Raw genomic sequence first — 24,440 nt, 5'->3', positions numbered from 1 at the left:
ATATTCCACTGAGAAATGTCAGGCCAATCTGCCAGTTAGATTTTTCATTACAGCCCCAATTCCAAAACAGTTGGGACACTGTGTAAAATGTAAATAACAAACAGTATGCAATGATTTGCAAATATTGTTTTACATATATTCTGTTGACTACAGTAGAAACACAAGATATGTGATGTTCAAACAGATGAACTTTATTGTTTTTTGTAAATATACTGTACACTCATTCTGAATTTGATGCCATTTGCTGTCCTCAGTTCCTAAACACTAAGTGAGTGCTGTTATAAGTTAAGGTGATGAAACACCTTGGTAAACATACACTTGTCCAAAACTTTTTTGGAACCTGGAATCATCAGAATAAGTGTACATTTACAGAAAATAATAAAGTTTATCAATTTGAATATCAAATATCATGTCTTCTACTGTATTGAAATGAATAGGTTTTTTTTGAATTTTTTTTTGTTTCACACAGTGTCCTAACTTCTTTGAAAATGTTGTATCATTGGACCCTCCCTGCCAGATAAATATGAATGTATTTCAAAGATGCCCCCAAATTATAACACAGGCTTTCTATTAAACATCTAAGCTGAGTGAATCAGGATTATATTATCAGAATTCTCAAACTGTTTTCACAGGATGAACAGTACTCCATGACCTTGTGTAAAATCTCAGAACCAGAAGTAAATTTATTGGTCAAGTGTTTTTACAGTTCAAGGAATTTGTCTTTAGGTTCTCGTGGCTCTCAGTGTGTGTAAGCTCAGTTATGGCTCCCTTACATGATGGCCAAATGCTCATACAAGTGTGTGATTTTTAGCCACAGCACCATAGATGTGAGAGAATAAGTAACTGGGTGATTGAGTGTGATTGGGTGTTACAGGTAGACTGTAATTGAGCAGTATTTCTACCCTGCTGTGTGCGCTCCCTTAACACCTACTACAGATGAGTCAAGTATTTTACCAAAGCGTGTATTCAGAGAGTCCTAGTAGGTGTAACACCAGCTCCCAGCTTCCATTTATCTCAGTCAGCAGAGTGTGTCATAGTTAATGTCCAACACTAAAGATCCTTATGAGTCTCTGCTTTTTGTGTCCTGCTCTGCTGTTGATAGTGAGAATGAGCCGGTGGATCTGCGATGAATCAGGAGGTGAAGCTGCCCTATGCAAAATACAGGGAGAATTTAGCAACAAGAGTAAAATGTTGGAAGAAAATAATATTACTGTGATGAACTAAGATAAAGCTGTAAACATTACATCCTGGGTGGATTTAGTCAAAATATGAATTTTTAATGCCTTCAGGCAATAAGTGTATTTTCCATGAGATGAGTCCCCACAATATAAGTATGGCTGTTTTATATTATGGCATATATGTGTTAGGTTTGGAGTCAGCTTTATGTGTTGTGTTGTTCTGGTATCTACCTTACATTGCTTTACATGTGATATACAGTTTTTGGCTTTAGGAGAAAACGCAGTCTTTTCATTAGCTTCTAAGGGTTTTTATTGTGAAGACAATCCGTGGTGTTTTGTAAAGGCTCAGCGAGATAGCTTTAGCACCTTTCAGCCCCAATTCCCTCACCGCTCAGACAGAAAGGCTGGAGTCTCTGCCAAGCAGGACTTGCCTGTCAGTCTCACTGACCCTCTGACTCATGTCCTGACTGCCCTGCTGCCAGCTCAACAGCACACTGCAGTGAAGAAAGTCACAGTGATTATGTACTTTGACTCATTAGGCACTTCTTTGTTCCTCCTCCAGTCTGCCACGTCTCTCTTGTGTGGGCTCAGGCCTGAAAGGTTTCTAAAGGAACAGAAACAGGGTATTTCCCAAGTAAAAATTACTAGGCCTGTCACAATAACCACTTTTGCTGGACAATAAATTTCCAGAAATAAGTGCAATATTATTGTCATTTTAAGACCATTTTATGGCACTGCTGTAATGATATAATGATAATATAACAGCATAATAAAATAAGTACATCCTTTCAAAGAGCAATGAACTTTAAAATGTTAAGACTTTTCAGACATGGGAATTGGAATATGAAAAACATATTCAACATATTTTTAAAAAGTAAGTCACACCTGGTAATATAGGCCTACACAAGAGGGTATGTATAAAATTACAGTCCCTTTATAGAACAATTACTCTCTTTATTTATTTTTTTTGGCTTTTGCCTTCATTGGACAGGACAGATGAAGTGTAAAGGGGGGAGAGTAAGGGGATGACATGCAGCAAAGGGCCGCAGGCTGGAATCAAACCTGCGGCAGCAAAGACATTTGGGACACCCACTGTACCCTGAGCTGCCAGGCACCCCGTGAATTGTCGGTATATGATGAAATACAAAATGCAAGTAAACAAAACCAAGCAGTGTGTCTTGCCAGTGCAGGACATAGCACATTAAGCACGTTCCAACGGTTAACATTAGCGTTTCTGTTGCTGCCTTCTTATGCTAATGTGTTAAGTAAATTTTCTCCTTATCTTCTCACTCTGAATACCCCATAATAACAAAGCAAAGACAGGATTTTATAAATGTTTGCAAATTTTTAAAAAGAATAAACTAAGATATATTGCCACAGGCATTAAGACCATTTGCTATGACACGTGAAATTTGGCTCCAGTGCCTTTCAGTTTTTATGGTGTCTCTATACCTTGTTTGGAGTCCACTTGTGGTAAATTCAATTGATAGAATATGATTTACAAAGGCAAACACCTATATATGTCAGGGAAACTAAATTTGCTCTACCTAGGGGCCACTATTGCAGAATGACAGAGGCTGGGGGCCAGTTAATAAACAAGAATTCATATTTTTTATCAGATAAAATGATTAAATGAGGCAAATTCAGTCCCAGCAGCCACACACTGGTCATGTAATAGCAGGGGTGTTCCTAGAATTTGAGGGCATTCGGGGCTCAGCCCAGACCCTTGATCCTTCCCTGGTACCTCCTTTTAACACAGTTCTGGGGAGTGCCACTGGCTGAGATAGTTTTGGTTTTATTTGTCTAGTCCTCCACATAATGCACGTTTCATCTACTGAATAAATACCAAATGTGTAACCCAGAGTAACAGGGAAGCTGTTTCTATTCGGTATTTTTTTTTCTCACTGTCTTTCTCCTTGTTGCCACCCACCCACACTTTGAGCAGCCGGGCGTGACAGTAGAGCACCGAGTCATCCACCCGCACACACAGAGCTCACCACATCTATTCTCCCACTCGCACCAAATGACGTATAAAAAGCTGCACAGTCCCATCCACCCCTCTACTCACAAACACACACATTTATCTTTCAGGACTACATACTGTATGTGCCACCCACACACATTTCATAAATTGTATTTTAAATGTTTTTATGCTGTGCTTGATTTTAATTGCTATTGCTGCGTCAAATTGTCATACATGACAGGTTATGTTGCCTTGTCATGTTGCTCTAGGAAAGACATGTCGAACAATGTCAGGTTTCTAATAAAAAATGTCATAATTGACTGAATGACAGCAGTCAAAAACACAAATAAAGACTCCTTCATGTTCATGATAGGTGTCATGTCATGCGTATGACTGTGTCATGACAGATTATAGACTCACTTACTAGTGTCAAGTCATCTTCAGTACAGCATGATGTTCATTTTGTAAAGTGTGGTCCTGGTCAGAGTTAATCAGATAGTAAAGCAGGGTATGCTTTAGGGCGTGGCTACCTTGTGATTGATGAGTCAGATCCACCCCTCACTCCTCCACAGCTCCACCCTCTGCCAAACTCGTGCATTCAGATTTGTAGACCACAAACCCATTGGTAAAGTCACAGTGCCTGCATCCACTTATTTTACACAGTCTATGGCTCACACACACACGCACACACACACACACACACATGCGCCACTCAGCTCTCATGCCTGTGTGACTTCCTCCCACTCATCACTATAAAGTGGTAGGCAGTGTGACGATGCTCTGCAGTGGAGCAGAGGATCACAGGAGTTGGAGGGAACATTAACACTGGTTCACTCATTAAAACAATCAAGACTGCAGTTGTTTTCAGTGCCACACAGGGGTGGTGTTATCTTTTTTTTTTTTTTTTTTTTTTTAAATTCACCAACTTGACCCTCCGCAGTATTCCCACATCGACAGGACAAATGACTCTAATTTCCAGCAGTCAGCAGCAGCAGGGCCACAGAGCTGGTATCAGTCCATCAGTGTGACTCAGATGACTTTTGAAGCACAAGGAGCACTTTGAATGTTAATCTGACACATTTTAACCATTTAAAGATACTGTTTACAAGTTTGCCAGGGTTGGTCGCACAGCTGCCTGGACATGGAGACATGAGACTTGACTTAAACTGTGAGACTTGAGTATTTAAAGATTTTGCTGTCTAGTCTCAAGGTTTGACCTGATACAATGGCGCAATGGAAAGACTTTAGACAGCCTCAGGCAGGCCTCACATAGCTGCCCTGCTTGAATGTTTTGACAGTAAAATGTTTAATATCTGTGCCCATTAAATGGTCTTCATTCAAAGACCTGAAAGTCCTGTATTCTGACTTGCAGTTACAAGTCATCTGTGGCTGGCACATGTGTAGGGTCACATTAATTATATTTGGTGGCTCTGGCGCTAACACATAAGCAGCTACTTGTCCAGAGCGTAGGTTGTGATGATTGCTGGTCTTTTGACCGTTATAACTTGTCCTTGATATTATCATACTGGTCTCTTGCTGATAAAGATGGTTAAAAAGTTAAATCATGCATCTGTTTGATCTAACATTAGCTGTACTCTCTTGATGAGCTCATGATGATTGATTTTTATCTTGATGACTTTTTTATTAGGGCTGTCAAGTGATTTAAAAAAAATATATCTAAGTAATCACATGCTGTTAATCACACACATCATTTTTTGCTGTGAAAGTATTTAAAAAATTTAAATTCAAATAAATGTAGGCAGATGTGTCGTAATAAAGCCACTGCATTTTGGACACAATTGTCCCCCTGTCCTCTACCACTGAAAGTGGTCTTCAGTCCATTGCAATCCAATTTGCAAGGGAGTAAGTTATTCTGTCACAGGTAGACTTACTCAGTTTGTGTTTCAACACCTGGTCCAGTGTGGCTTGATGAGGCTGGCTGCTAGCACTAGCATCAGAGTCTGTGTTAGCTCGGACCTCCGGATTCGTTGCTAAATGCTTTGCATTTAGGCGATATTTCAGGCATGGAGTTCTCCAATGGTGTGAAAATTCCTTACTGCAGAAATTACGGGTGGGCGATATGGCTTAAAAGTATATCACGATATAGCTGGTTCATATTGATCAGTAATGATAATTATCGATCATTTTTTATAACCTATTTAAAATAAGGACCAGGAGAAAATAAATGAATTTTAACACATTTTAGCTTTCTTCTGATTTCAATCACAGTCAGCAGTCAAGGCAGACAGAGGAAAATGTAATGTCAACACAACCATTAGAAAACACTCAAATAAATGAACATACACACAATGGTATAAAAACTAAAATAAAAAATGAACAGTTTTCTCTTAACATCAAGTAAAGCTAGTAAATGCTTTCAGGCAAACATATCTGTAAAGATGAGCAGCTGAACAAAAGACTATATACAGATGAATAAGTGATTCACATAGTGAGGAAAGTGCTATGTGGAAATTAGTGCAAACCTGAGGTGACTTGTAATGACACGTAACAGCTCTGGGCATCCAGTAAAATGGTAAGATCAATTCAAACCAACATAAATTGGATTAATTTTAATCATAACAAGCCATTTTACTTTCACTGTAACAGTGCTGGTATGCTGTAGATCTGAATGATGAGTACATATTTCACACAGAATCTGAGTCTGCACACTGCCTTTGAATCGTCCCCCTCTTGAAGTAAAATCTTGTAATCATCTCTCTTTCCACAAATCTTTATTGTATTCTTTCCATATTTCACCCACTTGTTAGCGAAATAGTTAAAGAACCTCCATTAATCGCACAATTTAAATGTGAAAAGTCTCACTGACTGACCGTCACCTGTGTGTATGCGGAGAAGGAGAGGGGCGGAGGGAGCGGAGCTGTGAAAACATCCTGCAGTCCGACATACTATCATGCGTTAAAATAACTTATTAGATAGAGAAAGGCGACGTCTAGAGAGCAAGCCCAAATAAGCAGCTCCACTTTAGAAACAAGCCCCAAAAACAACAACCCGCAACTACCAAAATTTGTAAGCCATCCATCCATTTTCTAACCGCTTCATCCTCTTGAGGGTCGCGGGGGGGCTGGAGCCTATCCCAGCTGACATTGGGCGAGAGGCAGGGTACACCCTGGACAGGTCGCCAGACTATCACAGGGCTAACACATAGGGTAAGTAGCGCGGCTTTCTTCCTGTTTTTTTTTCCCGACAGAATACATTATCGAACATTATATCGAACGTTTTTTCTACCAACGGCGCATAAGTGTTTATAGGGAGACGATATGTTATCGTTTTATCGTCCACCACTAGCAGAAATAGAACGGTGCTCCTACCAACACTTCCAAATGGGCGTTTGTTAAATGTAAAATTTCCATTCACAGGGCCAAGCAGCGTTTTCTGCCTCCATCATGTGTCAAAAAACTGTGGCCACGAAAGGCGATTAGTCAGTGTTCATTTTTTGTGTTGTTTTTCTCTGTGACTATTTCATCGAAATCAACTGTTTTTTATATATTTTTTGGCATTTCTGCTTTATTTTTTTCCTTTCTTTCTTTTCTTTTCTGGAACCCAGATTTCCCTTTCCTGGGAAAAGTCATGACAGTGTACATTTGTGCTCCAGCAGCATGAGTCACTGACTCGGCTTTAGCTGCGTTTAGAGACAAATCCCTGTGGAGGCCTCAAAGCTCCCCCACTATTTTTCAGTCTTTCAACTGATTTATTTGGCCAATATTAGTTTAACTATGGCACAAGGTACTTTCAAATAAAAAAAATTACAAACAAAACTAAACTTTTCATTCCAGGCTTTTTGAGGGCCGCCCTCTCAATGGGGCCCCAGTCATCAGTCCCACTTCTCCCCCACAATGACTCCCCTGAGCAGGGGACAGACAGGGGATGGCATGCAGTAAAGGGCACAGGCCACTGTAGTAAGGACTTAGCCTTAGTAGTACACTCTCTACCTGGTGAGTTCAAACAAACAAAAAGCTTTCAGTAAGGGGAAGCTGATGCTCTGACCTTAAATGGATACTAGGGGTGTAAATCACTGGTTTCATCATGATACAATATTATATCGATTCTTTGGACAACAATACAGTATTTGCCAATATTACAAAGTCTGCCACAATACAATTTTGATACAGTGTGAGTCAGGGGCCTGCCATCGATATGAGATGATATTATATGACCATTTAACACGATCGATTACAGAAGAAGCTGCTACCCGTTTCTTTTCTGCTTTTGGCTATAAAAGATAAAAACAACACATAATAAAAATAAGTGCTCTAAAGTTTACTCTATACTGACTCTACAAACACACATTACACAAGATATTAACCTCCAGGGCTTTCTGCCAGAAAGTCTTTTCTGGAAGAAATGTTTCCATTTTAACCCAAACCATCATCTTTTTCTTAAAACTTAAGGAATATCTGACTTAAAGCCCTGAAGGCAAACTTCTCCCAACAGTCATAAGATATGGGTTATTAACAAGGTCATTTAAGAAAGGTATAAAATTCAACTCAAAAATGAATGTCAAGGTTCATAAACATGCCAATTGTTGTTTTTGTTTTTTTTTATTCAGGGTTAGGGTTAAAACATGGACATGAAAAGAATGAAAAGATGCTACTGAGTTGCGTTATGGGAAACTTTTTTGGATTTTTGGACCCATACCAAGAACTAGAAATCAGGATATCTCAGCCTTTACCTCTTCAATTATGACGATCATGTTTTAAAATATGTCATTAAAAGCTCTGTGCAAGCGCATTGTTAAATCACTGGAGCACTTTTTTTTTTTTTTTTTTTTTTTTTACGTTATTTTACACCAAATGCTAGATTTGGCCCAGTATAGGTCTTTGAAGGCTGATATCAGTCGCAGTATTTTGTTGATTCATGTGTCTCTCAACAAGTCTCCTAAACCTGTTGAAGTGCTCTATTAAATCACCAGAGTAAACCTTTAAATACCAGTTAGCCTGGTGTCACTCTCAGGACAAAATATGCTTCTTGGGCAATGTCCCGGTTGTCATATACCAACACTTTGTCACGTCCCTTGGCATCTCATAGCGACGCACAGGGCACACTTAAGCATGACACACAGCTTAAACACATTGTAATATGTGGTCAATGTTGTGAAACAGTCCTGGTTAGGTTTAGGCAACAGAACAACTTGGTTATGTTCAGAGAATAGATCATGTTTTGGGTAAAATAAGTAACTTGGCGTAAATAGTCTGTGTGCAATGACGGTACAAAGTATGTAATGTTACGTTAAAACAGTGTGACATAGATACATAAATTACAGAACGTTCAGTACTTGGCACTGTGTGACGATACAATATTGCCACACAAAAATATTGTGCTACATTGCTGTATCGATTTTTCCGCCACCCTTACTGGTTGCAAGCGGACATAAGTATTGTATTAAAACAATGGGAAGTAAGTACTGTATGTAAGTTACATAACGTTAAGTTGACTTATGGTTTTGTTTGTTGATCTAGTTTATTCTTTTCTTTCCTGCTGCAGTTTCACCTCTTCTGAGGGATGGAATAATGTCAGAGTGTTTGGTTTGACCCTTTTGTGTGAATCAGTGTTTTGTTAAAGGCAATAACAGATTCTGGTTTTGTGTCCCTCCAGGTAAGGTGAACACTTACCCTGAGCTGGATGAGGAGATCGACTTCCTCTCTGCCATCATCAGTGAACAGAGAACTGAGACCAGGCTGTCAGGTACTGCACAGAGCCATATTCATATTTACCACTACATCCCTGCTGACATAGTGACTCAAAACCTTGTGTCTCTTTTCTCAGCTCCACCCTCCCAAGATGCCTATAAACCCAAATCCAAGCAGCTGGGTGGACACGGCCCCGCCCACACAGCATCTAGCACAGAGCAACCAAGGAGCCAGAGCGTCCCGATCACCAGCGTGGCACCACCCTCCACCTCCACAAACCATACTCCTGCTCTGCTTAGCGATCCCATCATCTTCCCCTACCCCTCTAATGACCGAGTTTTTATCAGTAAGTCTTCTCTGTCCTTTAGATATGACCTAATTTCTTGCTGGAGTTGTACTAGAGCTTAAAGAAGTCAGTGTAGTTCTGACCCAAGTGCTGTAGTGAGTGGGCCTGAAGCAAAAGTTTGGGCACCCTGCATGGTCAGTACTTAGTAGCGCCCCCTTTGGCAACTATCACAGTTTCTAAACACTTTTTGTGCCCAGCTAACTGTTTTTCAGTACCTATTTCAGGGATTTTAGCCCATTCTTCCTGCAAAGGTTCCTAGTTGTGAGATTCATGGGCCGTCTTGCATGCACTGCTCTTTAGGGGTCTATCCACAGATTTTTAATGATGTTCAGATAAGATAAGATGAGATAAACTTTATTGTCCCAAACGGGAAATTTGTTTTGGGCAAATAGTGCGACATAGCTGCATAGCAGATACAACCGTCATATACAAACAAGACACACAGTAGACAACCCTGTAGTACAGCAAGACACAGATTTGAATAACATAATTGTGCAATCAGGACTGCTGGATGAAATAAATGCATCAACTTTATCATAACAGGTAGGGCTAAATGAATAAAAGCTCCTTAAGGTTGCACCAGCCCAGGAGGTAAACAAGAAAAGTGCAATAAAAACTGTAATATAAATAGTGCAAAAAAAAACCAAAACAGTAGAGCCAATAAAACTGTTGCAAATAAAAAACTGAAGTGAGAGTAAGAACATATCAAAGTGTGCAACAGGACAATAGTCACAGTAGCAGCCCCGCTCTGCCAGGGAGACACCGCAGGGCCAGCAGATGAAGACAGTGGCATAACCAAAAGAACATTACAGGGAAACATTTTTTTATGGTGTTTAGGTCAGGGGACTGTGAGGGCCTCGGCTAAACCTTCAACTTGCTCCTCTTGAGGTAGTCCACTGTGGATTCTGAGGTGTGTTTAGGATCATTGTCCCGTTGTAGAAGCCATCCTCTCTTCATCTTCAGCTTTTTTACAGATGGTGTGATGTTTACTTCCAGAATTAGCTGGAACTTAACTGAATCCATTCTTCCCTCTACCTGTGAATCTGATACTTTTTAAATTAACATTTTTAAAGATAAATCTTACATACCCCATGCAGTACTCCAGAGTACCCCTTAAGGTATCTGTACCTCCATTTGAGAAACACTGTTTTAGTTTATCCTTTTACCATTTTTCAATTCAGCTGCACCACCATAACAATGGCATTTAAAGGTTGAACAAATATTTCCACTTGGGAGTTTCACCAAAAACTCTTGGGAAATACCAGGATGTTATTTCCCGGTAATCAACCGTGGCAGCAGCAGAATTCAATTTGAACAGCCCTTTTTTTCTGCTTCAAAAACTTCAGATCAGTTGGGTAAAATAACATCTGTGTTATAAATATTCGTCAGCATTGCGTGCTCTGAAATCTCGGGACTGACCTCAGATTTACTATGGGGGTTGCATAGAACAGAGGTGGTATGTTACTGTCAGTTAGTTCTGCCTCACTCAATTACTGTTATCAATGCTATTTTCACTGTTGCTGCTGCAGGGCCAAAACTGACACAGCGACACTTTATTTTCAGCAGCTCTTCTTTGAGCTCAATACAGACACCGTTCCAGAGCTTTCAGTCAGGCATCATGTCTTCCTTTGATGCACACAGATCTTCACAGCGTTCCCTCTTCCTCTCTGTCTGTATATTTTTCTTTACAGTCATGAGCAGCGTCTTCATTGCGGCAGGTTCGCTGGCTTTGATCGTAGCAGGGGCCTTTTGGGTCAGGTAAGATATTTCTGCCTCCTTTTCTACACTGCTGCATGACACTCTAGCTCAAAATATCATGTCTGTCCCTTTTAGGATCTGACAATAAAGCTTGCAGAGTTACCGTGTTTTCTATCAGTACTGAAGGGAAACTTTTCAACCTAAACCCCATTTTCAAGGGCATAGGTTAGAGCAGGGGTTTGGAGGTCCAACCCTTTAAAATTTTATGCATCAAACACTTCATTTCCTGCATTCTGGTGGAGTTTTATGCACCAATTTATGGTGGAAATGTCCTTATTTATAGAATAGAATAGAATAGAATAGAATAGAATAGAATAGAATAGAAGCTTTATTGTCATTGTACACAGGATACAATGAAATTTCGTTTAGGCATCACACAGGTCAGATCAACAAACAGTGGTAAAGTGTAAACAGTGCTGTAAAGTGCAGTGTACGAATAAATATTATGTATTGTTATTATACATATAAATATGCATTTGGTTGTTAAAAACTACATAAGAATTAGTCAGGTCAAATAAGATTAAGATTTATGTAAAGAAAAACAAAAATTCAGGCGCCATGGTGACATTTGAAAATAAAAAAAAAATGTATTATATAATTTGAAACATAATCCAGAAAAGGCAAAAACCAGCACTTTTAGTGAACGCACATTGACAGTGCCGTATGCTCCGAGTGGTTACCTTGCAGCCTGTTCCACGGCTGTGGCTGCAGTGCCCTCTGTCAGTACTCGACCAATTTCAAAAATTGTTGTTTTCATTCGTCACTTCAATACAAAAACGTGTGAAAATAGGGTCCAGGTTGAAAAATACCGAAGTTTCCCTTTAAGACCTAAAACCTTAAGATTATAAAACACATGTTGAATATTTATTAGCTCAGACAACTTTAATTTAGGTCTGCAACCACAATTTTTTTTTATACTGCTGAGTAAACTGCCAGTTACTTACTCAATTAAATCCGTTACTTGGTCTATAAAATGTTAGAAAAGTGCCTGTTTTAATTATTTCTGACCAGCAGTCTAAAACAAACATATTGTTTACTATTATAGGAGTCTAAGGAAACTAGTCAATATAATTATATTTAAGCAGCTGGAATCAAATAATTCTAGGCAATTTTGTTTAAAACAAACAATTTATCAGTTGCCAAAATGAATATCCTGTCAGTCAAGTAATTAATTAGGCTCCTGCCTGTTTCAGCTCTATTTCAATCAAGAAACTATTTTTATTGATATCAGCTATCAAAAACTTGTATTGGTGAGAATCTAGTCCTGGCATTAAGTGTTATTTAAGGGGGTGTTCCACTAATCTAGTGTTGCACTTTCATGACACAGCAATGCCAATCAATTCCAAATGCTTTCTAAACTAGAAGAAATCAAGTATTTTATACCTCTTTATTCTGAACAACCGTCTACAAACCGTTGTTTTTCTTTTTTTACAGATTGCAGAAAGGTGTGCGTCTGACAGAGAAGGTGGACTACCCTGCATATAGACTGATGAAAGCTCAAGCCTTTGACAATTTGGTAAGTAGAAAGTCTCTGTAGTGTTACAAGGAAAGAAACTTGGGGCCCAAACCCAGTTTTTATGTTTTCCCCTACCCTTCATTTTCCAGTACCCCTTTGCCCTTCGTAACAGACCCAGGCAACATTTATATGAAGGCCCTATGTGGTTAGCTAGTTAGTAGCCTCTATATACAGACTCTACATTCAGTGAATGTAGAGTCTGTAGGCAAACCCTGGAGATCTTGCCTCTGGAAAAAGAGTGGAAGAGCCCTGGTTTCCGTTTGTAGGCTGTTTCAGCATATTTACTTATATATAAACGGAAGTCAGAAACGGAAATTTGCCTCCTCCGCCCAAATCAAACCAGAATGCCAAAAAATCGGGGGTCTGCCCCCAGAGGCTGTATCGCTGTCTGCTGGAAGTCAGACACCGAATGCAGCCGATGGGTTCCGAGAATGGCTAGTTAGCTACTGAGACATCAGCATACTACTAGTGATTTTTTTGTTATGATTGTTATATAGAAAAGGACCATTATACACTGAAACAATGTTAAACTAAGATAGTACAATGGTTACTGTCATTTTAAAATCTCTTTTGACAAAGAAAATACATTTGTGGGTTTCATATGTTGTTTGAGTTTTTATTACACTCAGTTTGAAGTGTTCCTCTAAAAAACCTCCTATTGGAGGGCCATCTAGCCCTGACACTGCACCCTACCCCTCTATCCCAACAAGAATCGGGACACCATACCTTTAGAAGTGAACACACAAAATGGAGGGGTAAAGGCTAAGTGTAGGGGCAAGGGATGTGTTGGGACTGAGCCTTACGCAGAGGACGTGGACAGGTGGAGAAAAAACACAGTAAGGTGCCACGTCTTTTACTCCCTGGAAAATGCGAGGTCAGGCACTGGATGCTACTCTCATGCCTTTACTGTGCCAGCTTTCAAGAGTGCGGTGGCGTCTATCTACCACAGACTGATGTACGGAATGAGGCAAAGATACCTGGTGGCTGTGATTGATTGGTTCTCATCACATGACTTGTGGTGTGCGCCGCTGTGCTCCAACAGTCAGTTCATCTCAGGGCAACTGTTGCACCCTGAAAAATAGAGACTGGGAACACATGCATGCCGTGACGACATTGCTCTGGCATTTCAGCGCGCCTGCCGCACGTCTACATTAAAAACAAAAAACGTGGCATGTGTACGGCCCCTTAGGCACTTCTTTAGATTTCCATTCAAAACATGTTACATTTAATTCAGTGTCAGTGTAGTGTTTGTATTTGTTTTTCTTTACAGAAAACAACTTTCAACTGTCATTTAAATCAAGATCTTGAAATCTTAACAATGGATCAAATGTGTAGTGAGAGAGGGGTCAGCTGCAGTGATGAATCAGAGAGAATTATCACCCAAGTAAAGTTCTCATGTTGTGTTCACAGCTGGTTACTCTGCCCCCAAGTGGCCAAAACAAATTAATTAATATATAATTTTATTTAAATATTATGTGGGCTGATTGTAATGCTAACCAAAAGTGTGTATTTCTTATAAATTGTAATGTCTTTGATAGTAATAGCAGTAATTGTAGTAATCAATTATATCATATACCATTAGTTTACATATACAGTACAGGCCAAAAGTTTGGACACACCTTCTCATTCAATGCGTTTTCTTTATTTTCATGACTATTTACATTGTAGATTCTCACTGAAGGCATCAGAACTATGAATGAACACATGTGGAGTTATGTACTTAACAAAAAAAGGTGAAATAACTGAAAACATGTTTTATATTCTAGTTTCTTCAAAATAGCCACCCTTTGCTCTGATTACTGCTTTGCACACTCTTGGCATTCTCTCCATGAGCTTCAAGAGGTAGTCACCTGAAATGGTTTTCCAACAGTCTTGAAGGAGTTCCCAGAGGTGTTTAGCACTTGTTGGCCCCTTTGCCTTCACTCTGCGGTCCAGCTCACCCCAAACCATCTCGATTGGGTTCAGGTCCGGTGACTGTGGAGGCCAGGTCATCTGCCGCAGCACTCCATCACTCTCCTTCTTGGTCAAATAGCCCTTACACAGCCTGGAGGTGTGTTTGGGGTCATTGTCCTGTTGAAAAATAAATGATCGTCCAACTAAGCGCCAGCGGATGGGATGGCATGTCGCTGCAGGATGCTGTGGTAGCCATGCTGGTTCAGTGTGCCTTCAATTTTGAATAAATCCCCAACAGTGTCACCAGCAAAACACCCCCACACCATCACACCTCCTCCTCCATGCTTCACAGTGGGAACCAGGCATGTGGAATCCATCCGTTCACCTTTTCTGCGTCTCACAAAGACACAGCGGTTGGAACCAAAGATCTCAAATTTGGACTCATCAGACCAAAGCACAGATTTCCACTGGTCTAATGTCCATTCCTTGTGTTTCTTGGCCCAAACAAATCTCTTCTGCTTGTTGCCTCTCCTTAGCAGTGGTTTCCTAGCAGCTATTTGACCATGAAGGCCTGATTGGCGCAGTCTCCTCTTAACAGTTGTTCTAGAGATGGGTCTGCTGCTAGAACTCTGTGTGGCATTCATCTGGTCTCTGATCTGAGCTGCTGTTAACTTGCGATTTCTGAGGCTGGTGACTCGGATGAACTTATCCTCAGAAGCAGAGGTGACTCTTGGTCTTCCTTTCCTGGGTCGGTCCTCATGTGTGCCAGTTTCGTTGTAGCGCTTGATGGTTTTTGCGACTCCACTTGGGGACACATTTAAAGTTTTTGCAATTTTCCGGACTGACTGACCTTCATTTCTTAAAGTAATGATGGCCACTCGTTTTTCTTTAGTTAGCTGATTGGATCTTGCCATAATATGAATTTTAACAGTTGTCCAATAGGGCTGTCGGCTGTGTATTAACCTGACTTCTGCACAACACAACTGATGGTCCCAACCCCATTGATAAAGCAAGAAATTCCACTAATTAACCCTGATAAGGCACACCTGTGAAGTGGAAACCATTTCAGGTGACTACCTCTTGAAGCTCATGGAGAGAATGCCAAGAGTGTGCAAAGCAGTAATCAGAGCAAAGGGTGGCTATTTTGAAGAAACTAGAATATAAAACATGTTTTCAGTTATTTCACCTTTTTTTGTTAAGCACATAACTCCACATGTGTTCATTCATAGTTTTGATGCCTTCAGTGAGAATCTACAATGTAAATAGTCATGAAAATAAAGAAAATGCATTGAATGAGAAGGTGTGTCCAAACTTTTGGCCTGTACTGTATGTACATATTGATATTTCTCCATTAAGCAACTAATAATGAGACTATTGACTTTTTTTAAGCTTAATCTAATTTAAATTCCCATTAGTGACACTGCTGTAATATTATTCAGTAATACATCACTACCCAAAGCATTGTGATGTTGAGTGAACCATGCTATGCTGGCTTAAACAAACCTGGAAATACAGTGCCAAATAGAAGTTAAACTGTTGTCCATATAGCTGCTACAGAATTTGGACCTTAATCTATGTGATGTCACTTCAAAATTCTGCAGAGCTCTTGTAAGAGAACATCTTAATTAGTCCAGCATATCATAACATCAAAATTGTATGCTTTTTTCGGGTTAATGTTGGACACCTTGCTGTAGCACCAGCTTTTAACGGCAAGCTAATTTATGTGTCTAGAAGCCTAAAAGGACAAACACAGCCATTCTTTCAGCAGTATCAGGACCTGAACACGTGTAGAACAGACCCAAGCTATGAAGCTAATGTCAGTTTGACCGTGTGACTAGATGTGGACAAATACCACTGACTGTCTCATGTCCCCTCTGCCCCTCTGTGTGTTCCAGCCTGGGGACAAGAAGCTGGCCCACAGTGCCCAGATGTATCACTACCAGCACCAGAAGCAGCAGATGCTCTCCCTGGAGAAGTAAGTCGCCCCCCAAGCCCACACAGGCTCATTTCTCCTGGGCATGTGTAGCTGTCTCCTGCCTCGTGTCTCTTGTCCCCACTTGCTCTTTCTGCCTGGTCAAATCTGTGTTATCAGCTGAATATTTTATGACTGTGTGTGTGTGCGTTTGTGTGTGACTTCTGCAGACACAGAGATGAGCCAAAAGTTCCTGACTCAGGCGCATCGACAGATGAGGAGAATGAGGACGGAGATTTCACAGTGTATGAGTGTCCTGGATTGGCACCTGTGAGTAAACGCATATGCATTATTAACTCAGCTTTTATTGGAAGTTATACCGGGTGTTTCATCAGATCAGCATAATCATCCACAGTGCTGAGTCAGTGTTGTCAGTAGGAAGCCCTTAACCAGAATTAAAATGATGGCAAATAACTAAATATCATTAATGTTAAGTCATAATATTCATTAAATTTGAAGCTGCATTATTAATAGTTCTTATTTTACTAGTGGCTCAAACAGTCTTTTGTAATGTGAAAGGTGTCACTCAGAGTGAAATACACACAAAAAAATGATCACTAACTCTGCAGTCCACTTCAGGTTTACAGAGCATTTAAACTTCTTGAAGCTAATTTTTTTAAATTTAAAAATCCATCCGAGTCTCAGCTGAGTCAGGCAGCTGAATGTGGCCTGACTATTTTTTCTGGTGTGCCCAGTTTGCGTCGATGCAGGGCCAGGTCATTTTCGGTACAAGGGCTAGATGTGTGAAAGACCAACAAAGCTGAAAGTGTGTGGACTTAACATTCATCAGGTGGAAACTCCTGATGATGCTCATGTTGCTTTGTCTTTGCTAACATAGAGCTGTAGAAGGCAGTAATACAAGATGTTGTGTTTCACGGTAGTTCTGCTGGCCCCACATGGCCAAAATCAAGTAATGCAGTTTTAAATTAAATGATTGGGCCTTTTTTTAATTCTAACTGGTTTGTTTACAGCTTGAGCAGCTGGCCCCAGGTGACTAAAGAGATCATTAGATTGGATTAGATGCAGATTTAATGGACGTGAGTTACAGCTGGTTCAAAGCTGGAGCTGGGTGTCTTTTGAAAGGTTATACTGTTACCACTGTAATGGTATCACCATTAATACCTTCATTAATCCTTATTCTGTAAGTGCTGTGATTTTGTTCCACTTAAAATGTGCCACGGATCCACAAAATCTAATTTCTTGTGTGCAAACACACCCTGATCATAATCATAACCATAGCTAGGGGTGTGTCATATCATCTGGTTCACTATAATACTGGTACAATTAAAAGTATGATATGAAAAATTCATATCGTGATAATCGCGATATTGCAACTTGTTGATATATTGACATCATACTGTTAGCCACAGCAACAGGAAGCATGGCTAAAAGCAAAATTATTACAGACTCTGCAGTGGTTTCAAAAAGAGGAGCGGCATCAGTAGTGTGGAATAAACTGTGGTGCCCTGAATGTTTAATGAACAGCCCCGGACTTGTCAGAATCTTTTAGCGAGTCAACGCTCAGGGGGAACTCATTCAGCTGCTCCTCTGGCAGCAGCACAGCATCTCTCCCTCTTGATGTTGTCAAGTGATTATGTCATTAACCTTTGGTAATGTAAACCTGTGTGACTTTTGCAGCTCGACAAAAAAACTACACAAATGTGAATGTGCAGTATTTTTGGTAGCATAACAGCCTGTCACAGGTTACAGTGTGATGATTAGCAGGAGAAATGACAGAGCATAAAGGTCCAAACAACTTGGTCATATACTGTAGGATTTTACTAAAAGAGAAGAAAATCGCCTGTTAATTTACATATATATATGTGGATCCCAGGGTACATTATTTTTAACTGAATAGTTGAAGGCAAATTGTAAAACTATATCACATATTTTGTTGCAATTCTGTGTTCTTTTATTATCAGTAACATTTTTTTAATTTGTCATATTGTCAAGAAGATCATTATATCATTATACCCTGAAATATTTGTTTATTATTATAGGGTCATGTCACCCAGACCCCTACCCTTAGCAGCAAAAACAATTCATTTCTGATAATGAGCTATATTCCTCTCTCTGTGTCCATCTTCAGACAGGGGAAATGGAGGTGAAGAACCCGCTGTTTGACGACTCCACCCTTTATCTTCAGAGGTTCCACAAGTGAGCCTGGACATTCACACTCTGAATACAGCATTTGTGTGTACAAATGGTTGAATTTACACACACTCCACATACGCTGCTGTGTTCAGTCCAACCCTTTGAATGGACAGGATGGAGGGTGTAAGGTACATGGAGTTCATGGACATTTAAAGGACATCAGTGCTGGTTTCTTGTGTGAAGCAGGACTGCAACTGGGACCAATGCCCCCCATGCTACAGCCACATCCTTTCCTTTTTTTATGTCATCATTCTTTTTTTCTGTTTTCATACACAAAAATACAATCAGCCAATATGGAAGAACTCATAATTACTTCTGACAGGTAGCAGGCACGCACACCCAATATAATATCCTGTGGTAACAGAACAGAACACAGACAGTTGTCAGTTGTCATTGAGCTATGACTAAGTATTTCTATCAGTTTGATAGATCTCCATTAATATCTATGATTACTAATCAGTAAATTATCCCTAATTCACTGAGTTCTCCCTGCAAGCTTTGGTTTTATTTCAGCATTTTTTTAAAAATGTGATTTTAATATTTCATGAACACCCTGTGATCTTTCTCAGTGTGTTATGTAGCCATTGTGTTCTCAGTCTAGTTCTTCTATGCATGAATTGATGACGCTGTGTTATGAAACCTGAGAGTCAATATGCATTTACAGTTCTTACAAGTTTCTTGTGCAAACTTGCTGATACACAATGATTTCAAAGGAATTTGAAACTTCTTTACCTAGAACTCTGAAACAGAGCAAGCCCATCTTGTATATATATATATGTATATATATATATATATATATATATATATATATATATATATATATACATATATATGGTATCTCACTAACATGGCTTGTCCCCATGGTTTTGTGATCTGTAAATAGCTGCTAACGTGTACAGGGAAGAGATCTTACCTCTCAGTGTGTTAGTACACATGTTCCTTTAGATTGCTGAGTGCTGTGACAAATCTTAAACTGTTGTTTGTTTCCTTATTGTTGACTATATTTACAGGGTTCCTACACATGTGGAAAGGACAGGAAGTCTCAGAAAAGATGTGATGTCCAAGTTATGAACACATATTTGACCCATTATATCTGTTATTGTGCAGAACAGTTTTTAACTGAAATGTAATAGTTTTGTAGATTAAGGGGAAAGCAGAGAGTATCCATGCTCTTTAACACTACGACACCTCCCAAGTGTTAATTAGAAGTGAATAGGCAATGTTAAAGTCTTCACCCAGCAAACATGACAAAGGGGCCTAAAGGTCTCTGTAAGTATAATTACATCCAGCCCAGTCTCCAGAATACATGTTGGTATTGTATGTTTCTGCAAACCATGGATAAACTACATTTGCACAATATTATGTAGCGGATATGTTGAACTTTACTTTTCAACAACGCTGTGGTTAACATGCTGTTATATTTAAGCCCATGGTTGGGAAAAGATCATGTTATGGCCTAAAATACCCAGTTTCAGTGGCACTATCCTGGCAAGAAGTGGAGCGATGTCTCACTAAAAAACAGCTAATTTTCATGTTTTGTTGAAAAACAACCGCTTTTCGTAGCACTGTCGTGCCAGGAAACTTAGTGATGTCTCGAAAGAAAACAACCGATTTTTGTAGCACCATCTCTGCAAGAAACACAGCATTGTCTTGGTTTAAAAAAAACTGCTTATGGTGGCATTATCCTGACAAGAAATGAGCGATGTCTCCGTAAAAAACAACTGATTTTTCATGGAACTATCCTGTCAAGAAGTAAAAATTTTTGTCCCACTATCATGGCAAGAAACGCAGCAGTGTCTTGGTGAATAATAACTATTTTTTGTGGCACTATCACCTTAGGAAACTCATTACTATTCTGGCAAAAAACGCAGCAGAGTTTCAGCTAAAAAAAAAAAAAAAAAGGCGTTTTGTGGCACAATTCTGGCAGGGAACGTAGTAATGTCTCTGTAAAAAAACAACACATTTTTGTGACACTTTCTTAGCAAGAAAAGCAGCAATGCCTCAGTAAATGTTTCATGGTTCTAGCCCCAGTAGAAACACAGCAATATCTTGTTAACAACTGGTTTTGCTGTTGAGGAACAGTGGTATGCAGCTTAGCAGACATCTTGCCTAGGTGTCAAGCCATCCCCTCCACCCTCCTAATGACAAAGTCAACTTAAATACTACACTTTAAACACTTTTATGTGATATGTATGAAACATACAAAATGTAACTTTCTTTGTGATTTGCCGAAACGTATAGTGCTTACATTTTCCTCTGGCTGCTGGGCTGTTACATCCAAGTACAACCAAACAAGCAAAATAATTACGATTTTAGCTTGTAATATGACAAGACACATTGTCATCAAACAGATCAGTGTAATAGAAATCACAAAAAGTGACACGTAGACAATGTTAAAATATTTTTTAAACTATCTCAGAGAGGAGACACAGTGTAATATCAAAACATTGTCAAGATTAAATAGAAAATAATGGAAAAGGGAGGAAAATCCATTATTTGTTAAGCTTCGCATAGAGATTGGAAGCAGGGAGAAACAGCCTGGCCATGTCCAAATTTCAAAAATATCCCTGCTAACATGTATTGTGCAGAAATAGGGAGTACACCGATTGAACTTTTCCAATACTGATTTGGTGGCCTGTCATGGCTGAATGAACATAACTAATAGCAGAAATGCCAATTTTTTTAGTACTGGATATCCTTTGCTTTTACCTTCACTGAAGCTGCTATCATCACCTAAATACTGTATGGCGGACCGGATGTGGACAACTGCCTCTCTGTATTTTGTTGATGGTCAACATCATGGATTGACCTACTGCAAATATCACTGATCGCATTCCACACCCAGAATGATTCTTCAGCTCCAGTGACAGATGTTTGGCAAGAAAACAGTGCAGGAACCCTGGATTTAACTGTGGCCTCTCTCGCTGTCGTCTCTCAGGAAAGCTGCTCTCTCTTCAGCCTGCTCCCACTCTCTCAGCCTCTCAGCTCTCCCACAGTGGAGGAGCATGTTAAACTCTGTTTGACCTGTACACACCTACAATATGTAAAAAAGAAATATCTACAGCAGATACCAGGGAGTATTAACACCGGAAATCTTTAACTGTGTTGTAAAGACTGTTTTATTCAAACCTACTGAGCTTGTGGAACAAAACAAAGGACAGTTCATGGTTGGAGGTATGTGTGTCTTGTAAAGGAATTCTCGAACAAGTAACTACTTAGGCTAACTATCTTTGATACAGACTGTTTTCAGACTACATAGAATGAGTTCTACACACTTAAGGAGAACCTCTATACCACCATGTTTAGCATGCATGTGGATATACCAGAGCTGAAATGAAAGAAATAAATATTTATATAATCTGAAGTGAAACATGGTGTGGTGTGAACTCTTTTTTTCCCCAGAAAATAGTCACAAATCACATTTTTAAGGTCAAGGAAGCATTTGTCATATTTTAAAGGGTTCATTCACCTAAAATCTTGGATAAGCCGCAACAGATTGCCAACAGGGACTATTTATTTGGCAGAATGTAGTTCCATATAAAACACTGGACGGTATGTTTTATGGAGAAACCAGGACATTGCTTCTGGAAAGACACTGCTGTTGAAATGTTTTAAAATAATTTCTCAGCAAAGTCAGGCAATTACAGTGGCATGCAAAAGTTTGGGCAATTGTGGTCAAAATTTTGTTAAGTGTGAATCGTTAAGTAAGTAAAAGATGCACTGATCTCTAAAAGGCATGATGTTAAAGATGAAACATGCTTTTTAACTTTTTAAGCAAGATGGGAGTATTATTTTAGTTTTGTACAATTTTAAGTTGAAAAGGTGAAGAGCAACATGCAAAAGTTTGGGTACTCCAAGGCATTTGAACTCTCAGACATCTTCTCAGAGCACAGTTAGCTTGTTAGGACTATGGATTGTTCACGGTCATTGTTAGGAAAGGCCAGGTGATGCAAATTCCAAAGCTTTATAAATACTCTGACTCCTGAAACTTTGTCCCAACAATCAGCAGCCTTGGGCTCCTCTAAACAGCTGCCTAGCACTCTGAAAATTAAAATAACTGATGCCCACAAAGCAGGAGAAGGCTATAAGAAGATAGCAAAGTGTTTTCAGGAAGCTGTTTCCTCAGATCATAATGTAACTAAGAAAAGGCAGTTAACAGGAACTATGGAGGTCAAGTTGAGGTCTGGAAGACCAAGAAAACTTTCTGAGAGAGTTGCTGGTAGGATTGTTATAAAGGCAAATCAAAACTCCCATCTGACTGCAAAAGGCCTGCAGGAGGATTTATCAGACTCTGGAGTGGCGGTGCACTGTTCTACTGTGCAGTGACACCTGTACAAATATGACCTTCATGGAAGAGTCATCAGAAGAAAACCTTTCCTGTGTCCTTGCAGGAACAGCAAAACATTGCACTCAGGGCTTGCCTGATGGACTGAAAACAGTGGTAGAAAGGGGCATCTGCTGGGACATTGTGGTATTGCTGGCTAGAGTGTCCCTTTTATGAATGACCAAACATACTTTATGACTCTTGTCTGAAATGGATCATGTCAAAATTCTGTTCAATTAAATTTTATTTATAAAGCCCAATATCACAAATCACAATTTGCCTCAGAGGGCTTTACATCATATGACATCCCTCTGTCCTTGGACCCTCACTACAGATAAGGGGAAAAACCCACCAAAAAAAAAAAAAAATGAGAGAAACCTCAGGAAGACTAACTGAGGACACACAATTCTGAATTCTTAAATATTCGAACACAATAACAAGCACTCAGTTCCATGTTTTGTGTTCATAATTTGACTTAACTTAGAATGGCCCCTCCCAGTAATCAGTAGTGGAGGAAGTTAAGATCCTTTAAGTTGCAGTTCCACAGTGAAAACACACTGTTACAGGTTAGTTTTGCTAAAGCACAATATAGCAAAATGTACAAGAATCAAAAGTACATTTATCAAAGGGAATGGCCCTTTTCAGTGTTGTATATCATTATACATGATATATAGGACACAAGCCGATGGGGACCATATGATCCTAAGCAAATCTTCCATGCCAAGTGAAAAGACAAGGTTGTCAGGAGAAAGCAGTCCATAGGACACATTCAGAGGAATTATACTGTATTATACGCTGTCAGTACTCACTGAAATGGTCTCCAATAGTCTTATCTTTGTTTTAGAAGTAACTAAGAATTGAAAACAGCTGTCTGATAAATGTGATGCAGTGAACAGTAACATATTTCCCTCTGTAATGTAGTGTAGTAGTATAAAATGCAAGACATGGAAATACTTCAGTAAAATACTGGAGTTACTGTACTATGTGATTGTTATTTCTGATTCATTAGCATGTAAATCATTCATTAAAATTTAAAATCATATGACAGCTGTCTAGTTGATATAGCTGAATGATTGTATGTTTTGTCAAATACCTGCAGAAACTACAGCTGTCACAGCCCAGCTCAAAAGCTATGACAAAGAGAAAAGAGTAATGATTGCTTATTTACAAAAACAGAAGTTAAATCAAACAATACAACATCTATCATCAGAAATCAGTAATAAAGAGCATGTGTAGGGGTGTGTGTGTGTGTGTGTGTGTGTGTGTGTGTGTGTGTGTGTGTGTGTGTGTGTGTGTGTGTGGAGGTGGAATGACCTCCAGCAGGCTACCGTTGTGTATATTTCTGACCAAACTGTCAGAAACAGACTCCATGAGGGTGGCATGAGGGCTGGACGTCCACTAGTGGGACCTGTGCTCACAGCCCAGCACCGTGACTGAGCATCTATGGGATGTTATGTATCGGTGCATCCGACGCCACCAAGTACCACCACAGACTGCCCAGGAGCTCACTGATGCCCTGATCCAGGTCTGGGAGGAGATGCCCCAGGACACAATCCACCGACTTATCAGGAGCATGATTTAAGTGTTCCCTTCATTTTTTTGAGATAACACATTGGGAAGCAAATCTGCATACAATGAATGAATGCTTTTTCAAAATAATTATCATTGTGTCACGTACAGTTACCTGC

The 24,440-nt window shown here is 39.6% G+C and overlaps 1 protein-coding gene across 1 annotated transcript in view; it reads left to right on the top strand.

Annotated features, from left to right (window-relative positions):
• The window catches only part of npdc1b (neural proliferation, differentiation and control, 1b), a 40,243-nt gene extending 18,458 nt beyond the window's left edge, over positions 1-21,785 (top strand). The window contains exons 3-9 of the mRNA XM_049579916.1: positions 8,755-8,844; positions 8,926-9,135; positions 10,827-10,893; positions 12,328-12,409; positions 16,198-16,277; positions 16,445-16,544; positions 18,364-21,785. Coding sequence (XP_049435873.1) covers positions 8,755-8,844; positions 8,926-9,135; positions 10,827-10,893; positions 12,328-12,409; positions 16,198-16,277; positions 16,445-16,544; positions 18,364-18,435 — 701 coding nt within the window. The 3' untranslated portion in view covers positions 18,436-21,785. The remainder of the gene's footprint in view (positions 1-8,754; positions 8,845-8,925; positions 9,136-10,826; positions 10,894-12,327; positions 12,410-16,197; positions 16,278-16,444; positions 16,545-18,363) is intronic.
• The last annotated feature ends 2,655 nt before the right edge of the window (positions 21,786-24,440 follow it).

The sequence above is a fragment of the Epinephelus fuscoguttatus genome, linkage group LG6 (assembly GCF_011397635.1).
Source record: "Epinephelus fuscoguttatus linkage group LG6, E.fuscoguttatus.final_Chr_v1".
Taxonomy (NCBI): domain Eukaryota; kingdom Metazoa; phylum Chordata; class Actinopteri; order Perciformes; family Serranidae; genus Epinephelus; species Epinephelus fuscoguttatus.
Note: the sequence above shows the minus strand (reverse complement) of the source record. Positions and strands in the feature narration are given on the sequence as shown.